The following is a 12,948-nucleotide window of genomic DNA, read 5'->3' as shown; positions in this document are numbered from 1 at the left end:
GATAAGATGGAATAAGTGGTCAGTTTTTAGCTCCCTTTGCATTTACATTAGGGTTTGCCTCAAGTTTAGGAAGACACAGCTTAAGGCAGTTCTTTGAGCTGAATTATTGGAAGGTGTAGGATGGGTTAGAACAAATGCTGTTGCAAAACTTGAATTGCAATTATACTTTAAGAAGAATCACGTCCTGCCAAATAGAGGTTTTTATCATTGATTTTGTGATTTGATCACATTTGCGTTGCCTTTTAAAACAACTTTCTCTTTTCAAATACTTTTTTTTTTCCTTTTAATCTTCTTGGCCCACCCAACTGACTTTAGACATGAAATTTTTCATATGCTTTATTTCTATCTCCATTTTTACCATAGTTGTGATTTATCAAACCAAGATTTTTTACTTCAAGCCCATCTGTCAGAGTTTAAACCCTCTAGTCTTAGTTTAAACGACATACAAAAGTCATTTCTGAATGTTGGGTTTTTCTTTCTCTTCCACAAATTTTCATTTTCTTGGTTCAGTCACAATGTCAGGTTCTAGTGTGGAACATTGGGTGAAAGAAAGGAGGTTTTGGAGGCTGTGTTATTTATGAAATATTTCCTCATGGATTAAGAAAGAAAAAAAGACAAAAAGACAAATAATGTTTCAATATCACCTCAGTGATCCAGTTAACTAGACTGGCTGTTTTGTACAACATTGTGGGCACTGGTTAACAGTTAAAATAGCTGAATTGTGCATTTTATTGAGTGGTTCAAAAAAGCCTCAAATGGATGAAATAACTTGGTATCTTTGCCATGCTCTGATTTGCTGGGTAAGAAAGCTAACTTATAGGATGCTTATTTGGATCAATTTTATATAATTTCAAAACCATTTTAGAGGCTAATTTTTTTAAAACAAATAAGGAATATACAGTTTTTTTTTTTTTTTTTTTTGTCACTGAACAAGTTAAATTACTGGTTTGTTATTTTGTGAGTGAGTTTGTAAGTGAAAGCCTCCAACCTAAATTAGCTTCTTGTCCAGGGAACTCATTCTGACTGACTAAAGTCCCTAAGGCCTTTCTAGTTAAAGGAAAGCCATGGAGCTATGTTTAAAAAACAAAAGCACATAGCCATGTGGCTTCTTTTTAAAATGTCAGTATTACTGTTTTGTCTGCAGACGCAATTTAATTCATTTAGATATTTAAACCAAGTGGAATGTTGTTTCTACATTTCTGGACTAATGGGGGGAAAAAACCCTTATATTCTTTTAAAACAAGGCTTAAATAATGTACAATGAGCCCGTCTGGTGACGCGCCCCACTCTGTAATTCCAGCTGTGTTCACCTCCACTGCAGCTGAAAGGAATTCTAATTGGCTGAGGAATGTCGGCAACATCGTTTATCACTGAACAGGAACCTATCCTCCTGGCTGCTGGATGATGCATTTCAGATGTTTTAAGCTCCTGAGCCCAACTTGGGGCTTGCTTTCAGGAGTCTGTAAGAGCATGTCATGAAGCTGCAGATTGTAGACGGCAGCCTGTGTTCTTCTTTGTATGTTGGGCATCCGCTGAGTTTTCTAAAGGACATGATGGTTTCTTATGGCTCCAACACTGGATTGGGGATCAGAAGGTCTGAATTTGATTTCTAATTCACACAAGTACCACAGTGAAGAAAGGGGAGGGGGTGCATAGAACTATAATCTTTTCTTGATTCAGTTTTCCTATCTTTAATGCCAGAGATCTGTCTTTTTAGATTACAAAGGGACCTGCTAGAGATGGATTAAATATTTTAATGAGTAGTTATGAATTATTTATAGAGTATCACAATGTTAATACGGTCATAGATTCCTGTTATTTCTTATTCCTAAATAACCAGGTAAATAATAAAGCTAATAATGTACTTTTATATTGAAGAAAATCTATAGAACCGATTAATAAACATGGAAAAATAATACAATGAATTGATAAATTCTCTATGTATTCAGAAAGTTCCTTAGAGAAATAGTGTTAGAAGCCAAAACCAGCATTATCTTTATTTTTATTTTATTTTATGTTTTTCCCAGGCCAGGTAATGTGCCATGGGACAGCCTCATGTTTATTTTTTGTTTTGTTTGGAGACGGGGTCTCGCTCTGTTACTCAGGCTGGGGTGCAGTGGCACGATCATGACTTACTGTAGCCTCGACTTTCTGGGTTCCAGTGATCCTCCCACCTCAGCCTCCCGAGTAGCTGAGACCACAGGTATGTGACACCATGGCCGGCTAATCATCGTAGCTTTGGTAGAGAAGGGGTTTCGCCGTGTTGCCTGGCTGGTCTTGAATTCGAGAGCTTAAGCAGTCTACCTGCCTCAGCCTCCCAAAGTGCTATGATTACAGGCATGAGCCACTGCACCTAGCCCGCATCATCTTTAAATGATGAAATTGTGGAAGCATTCCCATTAAAATCAGGAACAATGCAGGGATGTACACTGTCAAAATAGTTACTATTAATAACTAGAGAAAGACATCAGAAAGCGGGAGACAAAATTGCTGTTATTTACAGATGTTATGATATATCTTTAAAAGCCCAAAAGATCAGCTGAAAAACAATTATAAACAATAAAAAAAACTTTAGCTGGATGGAAAATTTCTCCATGGCAAAAATAGGATAAAACATGCAAAGACAAACTATAAAAACAATCTATAATGGATATGAAAATGAAAGTGTGGTTTTCCTAATACATAAAGAGCCTTCAAAATCAATTAGGAAAAGGCCAGTACCTAATAGGCAAAGGATATGGGCAATTCACATAAAAGAAAATAGAAATGGATTTGAAACGTGAAAAGACAACCCTGGCCGGGCGCGGTGGCTCACGCCTGTAATCCCAGCACTTTGGGAGGCCGAAACGGGCGGATCACGAGGTCAGAAGATCAAGACCACCCTGGCTAACTCGGTGAAACCCCGTCTCTACTAAAAAATACAAAAAACTAGCTGGGCGAGGTGGTGGGCGCCTGTAGTACCAGCTACTCGGGAGGCTGAAGCAGGAGAATGGCGTAAACCCGGGAGGCGGAGCTTGCAGTGAGCTGAGATCGTGCTACTGCACTCCAGCCTGGGCGACAGAGCAAGACTCCGTCTCAAAAAAAAAAAAAAAAAAAAAAAAAGAAAAGGCTACCCTATTTTCTCTCTTCTTCTTTCCTTTTCTTTTCTTTTTTAGAGATGGGGTCTTGCTCTGTAGCCCAGGCTAGACTAGAGGACACTGGCATGATCATAGTTCACTGCAGCCTGGAACTCCTGGGCTCAAGCAAACATCATTTCCTGGGTAGCTGGGACTACAAGTATATGCCACTGTGCCCTGTTCTCTCTAATGCCCATTTTCTTTCTTTAAGAAATTATTTTTCATTGATAATCAGTCCTATTCATACTAAACAAACTACAAATTAAAAGTAAGAATGAAACAATTTTTCATCTAGAAGAATGGCAGACCAAACAGTTTGAAATTTTTCTGTGATGAGACAAGGGTGTGGAAAAACAGGTCTTTTACCCTGGTGGTTGAGAATATAAATTGATAGAGTAGGTACTAAGGGCAGTTTGGTACTGTCTATCAGATCATAAATGTTTATGCTCTTTGATCTAGCAGGTCTACATGTCGGACTTTTATGGGTGTATTCACACATTTATGTCAAGTCTGATATGCAAAATCATTGCAGCATTGATTGAAATTACAAAAGACTGAAATCAACGTGAATGTGTATCAGCAGCGACTAGTTAAGTAAATGGTTGTGTATCCCCAATGATGCGTAGCTGTTTAAAATAGTAAGATAGCGTTTTATATTCTGATATGGAACATTCTCCAAGATACATTATTGAGTGTGGGGGGGGGGGGAAGCATGATTCAAAACAGAGACTAGTGTGAGTGCTATTTGAATAATAAAACAAGAAATAAAAATAAAGGGGGAAATTTATAGATAGGTCTGTATAGAATATGACTGGAAGATGTTGACTGTTGATTTCCTCTGAAGAGATTCTCCTGTTCTCCTCTTCAGACGAAAGAGAGAGAGAGGAGAGAGGAGAGAAAAGTGAGAAGAGAGGGCAACTTTTCATTATATGCCTTTTGTAATATTTAATCTCCTCCCTTCTCTCACCCCCTTGAGCGTATATTGTTTTTCAACAATTAAAAAGATTAAAAAGCTCTTAAATAGATAAGGATTTATTAGTGCAACTAGTAAGTACATTAACTGCCAATAGGAATCGTTTTGAAATGTAGACATTCTGAAAAATCAAAATGATGGTGCCGAATGTATTTTAAAAGGCTAAAATATTATAGCATTTCAAAGTATATACTCACGTTTATAAGGACTTCCTCACTAGGAAGACTCCTGGGTTCTACAGAATAAAATTCTTGGCTACTTGTCTTATAGCTCTGAACAGACTTATTTTCCCAGAGACTATGTTTATTATATGATAGCAAGATGCCTGACCCCCCCCCAAAAAAGCTTGTTCTATCATATTAAAATAAGGCAAAATGATTACTTTCAGATTAAGAAATTTGGAGTCCTTAGATCTTGTTTATACAGTGAGTTCTTTAAAAAACTGAGGTTTGGTTCTGAATAATAGTGGTTTACATAATTTATTTAGAATGTCATTTACGGTTATCACTGACCTATTTTTATAAAATAATCTCATCCCTAAAGTAGGAGTAAAATGCTCATTTGCATAAGCCATTAATAATAATTTAGTATTTTTCCAAGTATTTATAGTCAATATGTTTGCCATGAACTTTTTTAAGGGATTGTTTTTAATTTTAGAAGTGCTTTAAAAAGCAATATTGGCATCTGGCTCTGGAGAAGTAGAAAACATGGTAACCTCAATGTCATATATTGACTTTTTTTCCCCTCTTAGGTCTTTGGGGTAAAAAATCCAAAGTTTACTCAATTTCATTTCTACATATATTACCTACAAATTATAGAGGTGAGACCTGCTTGCTGCCTGTTCATACCTGTCAGTGATATTAATGCCTCAAGTCTGTACAGTGTTTCATAGTTTCCAAAGGGTTCTCACATGGTTCCTCACTTGAGCCTGGTGAGGAAATACCTATAAACATGGGTTTAAGTTTTAGTCCCTTGTAAAACTCTGGTATAATATCAAAACCAGGAAATTGCTCACAGATTCTAAGGACTGGGGAAAAGAGAAAAATAAACAAATTGCTCAGGAGTAGAATTTGCAAAAAAAGCAACAAAACCAAAAAACTCTGGAAATAATGCACATTAAGCCTTACAGAGCGAGACCATGTCTCAAAAAAAAAAAGTGGTGGAGAAGCATTTTTCCTGATCTAGATCAAGAAATAGAATATCGCGGGTGCTTGGAACAGCCCCACAATCCTGAAAATACCTCCTTCTCACTTTCTACCTCCCTGAAACCCCCCAAAGATAACCATAGTCCTGACTTATAACAGCCTGTTTTTGAACTCTGTATTAATGGAATCACACTGCATGCAACTGGTTTCTTTTGTTCAATGTTATTTTTGTGAGATTTATCCATATCGTTATGTGTGATTGTACGTCAGTCATTCTCTTTGCTGTTCAGTATCCCATTATGGGCGTATACCAAAATTTATCCCTTTATCTTTTGATGGGCAGAGTCCTTTCTAGTTTTGGCTTTTAAGACTAGTGCCGTTTGGCATTTTCATGTATGTGTCTTTTGGTGAGTATTTGCATACACTTCTGTTGGGTGTGTACTCAGGAGTAGAATAACTGGACTGTGGAATAGGCATATGATCAACTGTAGTGAAACTTGCTAAATGCTTTTCCAAAGTGGTTGTACCAATTTACATTTTCCACCAGTAGCATATGAGAGTTCCAGGTGCTCCTTTGCCAACCTGGGTGTTTTCTTTTTCATTTTAATCCTTTCCTTGAGTGTGGATTGGTGTCACACATTGTGGTTCTACTTCCTACTTTCTCCAATCTATACCTTAAATGGCAGCCTTAGAAATCTTTTTTTTTTTCTTTTATAATTTTGAAGTAATGATAGATTCACAGGAGCTGGGAGAGAAATGTACCGGGAGGTCCTGTGTACCCTTCACTCAGCCTCCCCCAATTTTAGTGTTTTGTATAACTATGGTATAATATCAAAACCAGGAACCTGTCCACGGGTTCTAAGGATTGGGAAGAAGTGAGGGCAAAATAACACAAGCAAAAAGCCCCGGGAAACTAACTGTTTACATTGGTGCAATCCAGAGCTTAGTCAGATTTCACTAGCTCTGTGTGCCCTGTGTGTGGGTGTGGTTTTGTGTGCACTGTGTGTGTGTGTGTAACAGTCTATGCAGTTTGATCCCATGTACAAATTCATGTCACCACCATTGCAATCAAGATGCCCAGCTGCACCATCACCCCAGGCTCCTTGGAGCTACCCCTTTCTAGCTTCATCCACCCCTCCCCAGTCCCTGGGACCCTGGCAACTACTAAACTGTCATCCCCACATCTTTTAAGAGCATAAATCAGATCGTGTCATTTCCTTCCTTAAAGCCCTCCAGCAGCTCCCTGTTCAGAATAAAATCAAACTCCCTCTCTGATCCTGCCATCTTCCTCTCTGGCCGCCTCTGTGCCAGGTTCTGCCTTATTCTCCACCCCAGTCCTTAAAGGTGAGTTTAATCCTGCTTAAGGGCTTTTGTGTGAATTATTCCTCTGTGTGTGTGTGTCCGTGTGTCTGTGTGATGTTATAATACTCTTCCTCTCGACTTCTCAATGGCTTCTTCCTGTCATTCAGGCCTTCAGCCTAAATAAATATCATCAGCTCAGGGAGACCCTCCCTGACCATCCCATCATAGTCGCTCCCTCACTCACCATCAGGCAGCCTATTCTGCTGTCTTCACAGCACTCACCACTTCATGGTATTTTTGTTTGGTTGTTCGGCCATCATCCATCTACCAAGGTCCAATCAATTTTTATTTTCTGTTTCTGCTTTTGGTAGTCAGGTTCCGTGAAGCTAGGGTCCTTGCTGTCTGTTTACTTCTGTATCCCCTTAAACACTGCTTGGCACCTGCTGGTGCTCACAAATACCTGGTGAATGAGAGAATTAATGCCCTCCTTGTTTATTGGATCTCCTGGTCGCCTCTGAGTTGGGCATCGGAGGACACCTCTCTCGGAGGCAGCATTGCGTTCATAGCCACTTCTTGTTATATGAGCACGGATTAGAGATCAAGCAATTACAGGTTGTTGTCAGCCAGGCTTGGGGTTTCTTTGACTATGTGATACCCTAAAAGCCAAGTCTACTGTATCTTGGGCTTCTGGGCTATTCCAGGGGCTTGACCCAAAGCCTGAAATTTTAATTCTGGAATTTGGCGCATCTTCGTAGCATTTGGTTTCCTGGTCTTCTTCTTAGCCTGTCCCTCAGGGCTGTTGGGGATAACTGTTTGGGCTGGAGAGACCTCATTCATTTGCCCCTTGCCCAAGCTTTGCGGTTGCATCTTGAATAACATATCCCATTTTCAGGCTGTGAATACTGGACCTGACTGCTTGGGAGAGACCTGGGGACGGCTTCTTTTTCTCACCCTACCTCACAGCCTTATCTCCTGCTAAGTAGTCTCTCTCTCTCTCTCTCTCTCTGTTTCTTTCCTGCATTTTGTAGCAGAAAGGGCCTCTTTTCCTCCCTCTTCACTGCATTTTCTTTGAGACAGGATCTTATTCTGTCACCCAGGCTGGAGTACAATGGCACAGTCATAGCCCACTGCAGCCTCAGACTCCTGGGCTCAAGTCATCCCCCACCTCAGCATGAGCCACCATGCCCAGCTAATTGTTAAACTTTCTGTAGAGACGTGGTCTCACTATATTGCCTAGGCTTGTACAGAACTCCTGGCTTCAAGTGATCCTTCCATCTCAGTCTCCCAAAGTATAGGATTGCAGGCAAGAACCACCCACCTACCCATTTCCTTGATTCTTTCCTACCAGGTCCCTTAGTGTTCCTTGTAATCTCTGTGGCTGCATCAGATCACAGTCTGATTGTTTCTTTCCCTGATAATAAAGATAGTTAAATTCTCAGGTCGGGTGAGGAGGGTGTTCATTGGTTTTCACCCTGCCTCCTTTCTTCAACTAATTTCCACATTTTTAGTTCTGTCTTTTATTTACAATATCGTACTTTCTAATGTTGCTGTTGTTTAAAAGCAGGATACCTTCAGATGTAAGTAGCAGAAAACCTAGGTTAAATTGGCTCAGTAGAGAGAATTTTAGTGAATTCACTGAAAAGCACAAGTTATTCCTGTGGCAAAGCAAGGCCCTGGTTTCTCTCGGTATCTCAGTGTTGTGACCTCAGCACCATTCATGACCAGGTCTTCCCCTTGTGCTCAAAAGGTGGCTGCCGGCAGCTCCGTGGCTGTTTGCTTGCAGCTTTAAATCCACCAAAAAAGTTAAAAGTCTGCTTCTTCAACAGCTCAGTCCTGGGATAGAAGGCCTGGAGTCGAATCCTCTTGTCTCATTGGCCTAATTTGGGTCAAGTGTTCATTGCTGAACCAACTACTGTGGCTGGGATGATGGGATGTGCTAGTTGAACAATCAGGTTCCATCTTTGAATCTAATCGGGGATTAGTCCCACTCACAAAACAGACTTGGGTTATTTGGAGGAACAAGAATGTAGATGCCAGGTGGGCAATCAATAAATAACTAGATGATACTGATTGTTTTCTTTTAAAATTTATGTTAGCTTCATTATGCTGAGTCAAAGGAAGGTACAGCTACCATTTAATGCACTTCTGAAAAAGAGGTATACCTTCTCTGTGGTAGTAATGAAGCAAAAGATCTATTTTGGTAAAAGTGCCAAGAATTTTTGACCAAGGGTTAGGAGTGGTACCTTTATATGTGAACTTAGCCTCGTAAATTTTGTTGTCAGTTTGTATTGCAGAATGTTACTGGATTGTTGTATAATGTTATTTTATTTGGGACTTTTTTTTTTTTTTAATCTTTTTAGAGACAGAGTTTCACTCTTGTCATTCAGGCTGGACAAGGTTGCAAGATTGCAATGGTGCAATCTCAGCTCACTGCAATCTCCGCCTCCCGGGTTCAAGCGATTCTCATGCCTCAGCCTCCCGAGTAGCTGGAACCACAGGCATGTGTCACCACGCCCGGCTAATGTTTTGTATTTTTAGTAGAGATGGGGTTTTACCATGTTGGCCAGTCTGGTCTTGAACTCTTGACCTCATGTGATTGGCCTGCCTCGGCCTCCCAAAGTGCTGGGATTACAGGTGTGAGCCACTATGCCCAGCCTATTTGGGAGTATTTTTAAACAAAATTTGGGTACAGATTATAGGAATACATTCTTAAATTGTTTCTCTAGTTGGCCGGGCGCGGTGGCTCAAGCCTGTAATCCCCGCACTTTGGGAGGCCAAGACTGGTGGATCACGAGGTCAGGAGATCGAGACCATCCTGGCTAATATGGTGAAACCCCGTCTCTACTAAAAAATACAAAAAACTAGCCAGGCGAGGTGGTGGGCGCCTGTAGTCCCAGCTACTCGGGAGGCTGAGGCAGGAGAATGGCGTAAACCCGGGAGTCAGAGCTTGCAGTGAGCTGAGATCCGGCCACTGCACTCCAGCCTGGGCGACAGAGTGAGACTCCGTCTCAAAAAAAAAAAAAAAAAAAAAAAAAATTGTTTCTCTAGAGATAACAGGGCAGTTTTAAGAAAGAAAAATACATGCTAATTATCTGTAAATTGAATTCAGGATGTGTAGAAAGAAAAATAATTTAGTTTTTATGCAATAATATAATGTTTATAGGATAAGTGATTACCAGCCCTACCCTATAATAAATTCTTTGAATTAATGTTTGTTCTTTATATCTGGAGCTCTGTATTTTCACTTCTATACTCTTAAAAAAAAAAAAAAAGTTCTTGTAAGATGCTTTGCTGAAGTTTGAACCTGTGTTCCAGGAACGGTTGAATCCTACAGACCCCTAAGCTCTTCTGTCTGTGGAATCAGTGAAGTGGAATGATTAAGGGCTGGGCTGAAGCCAGCCTGTGCCTTTACACAAATAACTTCATTTCTTAGTTTCCTTAGCTATAAAAGTGGGGGAAGGCTCGAAGTAGTGGCTCACACCTGTAATCTCAACATTTGGGGAGGTTGAGGTGGAAGGATGACTTGAGGCCAGGAGTTTGAGACCAGCTGGGGCAACACAGCAAGACCCCATCTCGACAAAAATAAAAAAAAAATTAGCTGAGCATGGTGGTGCACACTTGTAGTCCAAGCTACTTGGGAGGCTGAGGTGGGAGAATTGTTTGGGCTCAAGAGGCTGAGGCTGCAATGAGCTGTGATTGTGCCACTGCACTCTACTCTAGCCTGGGTGACAGAGTGAGACTGTCTTAAAATCCACATACACTGTCTGGTACGTAATGTGTTCAGTATGTGTTAGCTAATACTAACATGGTCTTATTTCAATGAGTCTAAGATGACCACTTGCAAGTCGTGCCATTGTTTTATGTACTGCTTAAAAAGAAACACAGGTAATTAGATTGCAAAATGTGATTCATTGGAGGATTTCAAAAAATATGAAAAAAATGTGTCTTGAAATCAATGATATATGGTTTTAGGGCTGCCTCTGACTTGGAAGTCCTGGGAATTGTTTGCATACCCATAAATATACACCATCTGTCTTGGTTTAAACATAATAGAGTATGATCTAAAGTTTCTTTTCATTTTTGTTTTTGTTCTAAACTCAACATGGAATTTGGCCTCATGTGTTGCAACACTGGAAATTTAATAATCACTAATTTATTCTGTAGGCTTAAATAATGGATTATATAACACCCAAGATTGGCTTGGCAACTTCAGTTATTTACTTTTCTTTAGCGATTTAGAAAAAATATGAGACATGTTTTTGGAAATCATTCCTATTGCTTGAATAAACCTGTTTGGGAGGTAAAGGCAGGCTAAATGGTAGTGCCTGTAACCTCTTAGAGTAGCAGGAACTATTGGCAGAAAGCCTGCTTAGGTAAACACCTTTGATACACCCAGCACATTCAGTTTAGAAAGTACAATACTGATATTTGAAAGCAATGCGTGGTAGTTGATTTTCCACTAAAATTTAAATGTGGACAGTGTATTATGGAGCTTGAATGATAGTCACAGGCTATTTAAGGACCAACTTGCAGAGTAAAAAGTTGCTATGTAATGCGCTTAGCATAAATTTAGAAGTAAAACCCGCAAGGATAGCACATAGCCTTATGAGACTGCCATTTCCCTTAGGAGCCTGGTATTTAGAATATTATGAATGGGATAGTTTATTATAAGCCTGTTTTTTTTTAAAGGCTTGCTTTTTGATATTAATATTGAAATGAATTATGGAAGCGTTTTTGGAGCCTTGACCTGTTTACTGACTGCATTATTCATGGCTTAATCTTATCAGCCAAATGTCAGCAGGATTCTACTTTTAAGACAACCACATGAGAAGAACAGATGTGCCACTGGGTCATCTTGTCATAAGCCGCAGAGGCTATCTCCTGGCACATCTGGCATGTGATGTATTTAAGTATTATTTGAGGGTGTTGAGGTATAATTTTGTAAAAGACTGTACCCTGGTACATGCCATATCTTAATGCATTCTGAAACAGCAATATTATTATCGTTTTTGGAAACCCCAGAGGGTTTATTTACTGTATCTTGCATCGGGTTCAGCTGAACGGTACAAAAAGTACATTTTTATTTTAGAAAAGCAGTTTTTGTTTAGAAAATGGAACCTGAATTGAAATAAAAGTAAAATTATTCTCAAAAGGAGACAGTTTCTTGATTTGAGTACATTTCGTATCGCCTGTGTAGTAGTGTTGTTTATATTTAGAATAGACGCAAGCCAGTCCACGATCTCTCAGCAAGACTTTACAAAAGGATATGATTTTGTCACAGTTTCTCCAGGTGTTTCACTTCAAGCAGTATAAGTCAAGGATTTGGTGTTTCACATACTAGAATAAATTGGATTTTATTCAGGAAAAAAACCCAACTTGTTAATTTGAAGTGCATGTCTCAAAGCCTAAAAATTATTTTAGTTAGTATTTTTAAGTAGATAATACATACATATGGTATAAAAGGGTTATCGTGAAAAACAAGCCTCCTTTCCGCTCTGTCCCTTGTTAACCAGCTTGCTCCAGAGAAAGAGCTGTTCTTTTTTTTTATTTTTATTTTTTACAGATGGGGTCTTGCTATGTTGACCAGGCTGGTTTTGAACTCCTGGCCTCAAGTGATCCTCCCATCTCGGCCTCCCAGAGTGCTAGGATTACAGGTGTGAGCCACCACGCCCGGCCGAGCTTTTCTTACCATGGTATTCTTGTGTTCTTCCAGAGATTTTTTTAAATGCCTTGTCCTTTTCTCCCTCCCTCCCTCTTTTTCTTTTAACACAGGTGGGAGCATTGTGTGTGCATTGTTGTATACTTGCTTTTTGCACATACAGATCAGGGATTTCTCCATATCTTTACCTCCTGATCTGCCTCCGTGGCAGGAACATTCACTATGCAATGACTATCCCTGTGCTCGTCAACATTCCCGCGTGACCTTGCAGTTAGGTGGGACCATGTAACTACTTCTGGTTAGCGAACTGTGAGAAGTGAGTGTCCCACTTCCGGGCTGAAGCACTAGGAACCTCCAGCTCTGCGGCAGAAGCTGCGTGTCGTGTGGTGGAGCCTCTATCAGCCTAGATCCCTGAGTGATTACGTGAAGCCGGAGCCGGCCCTTCCTCCCTGGCCCCTGCTCAGATCCAGCCTATGCTGAACACGTAGTTGAGCAAGAAATAAACTTCTGTTACGTTAATTTGTTTCTACATCACACAGCTCCTCCTGATATAGCCGATTTCTTTTTAATAGCTGTGAAATTCATAACACTTTGAATGAACCCAGTTCAGATTATCAAATAGCTTAAGAACAAAAGAGCATCTAATTAAAGAATAATAACTTTAAATATACAAATACCAGATCAATGCATCTTATCCCAATGTGTTACCGCACAAATATCTGTATACATAATTTCTAATTAAACTTTTTAATT

General features: G+C 39.8%; 1 protein-coding gene across 4 annotated transcripts in view; it reads left to right on the top strand.

Annotated features, from left to right (window-relative positions):
* The window catches only part of SMURF1 (SMAD specific E3 ubiquitin protein ligase 1), a 122,484-nt gene that overhangs the window by 5,056 nt on the left and 104,480 nt on the right, over nucleotides 1–12,948 (top strand). The window contains exons 1-2 of one of the 4 annotated variants that reach the window (XM_077995222.1): nucleotides 1,299–1,594; nucleotides 2,028–2,203. Of the exons in view, the coding sequence (XP_077851348.1) occupies nucleotides 1,476–1,594; nucleotides 2,028–2,203 (295 nt within the window). The 5' untranslated portion in view covers nucleotides 1,299–1,475. 4 annotated transcript variants of the gene reach the window in all.

The sequence above is a fragment of the Macaca mulatta genome, chromosome 3 (genome assembly GCF_049350105.2).
Source record: "Macaca mulatta isolate MMU2019108-1 chromosome 3, T2T-MMU8v2.0, whole genome shotgun sequence".
Classification (NCBI taxonomy): Eukaryota; Metazoa; Chordata; class Mammalia; order Primates; family Cercopithecidae; genus Macaca; species Macaca mulatta.
Note: the sequence above shows the minus strand (reverse complement) of the source record. Positions and strands in the feature narration are given on the sequence as shown.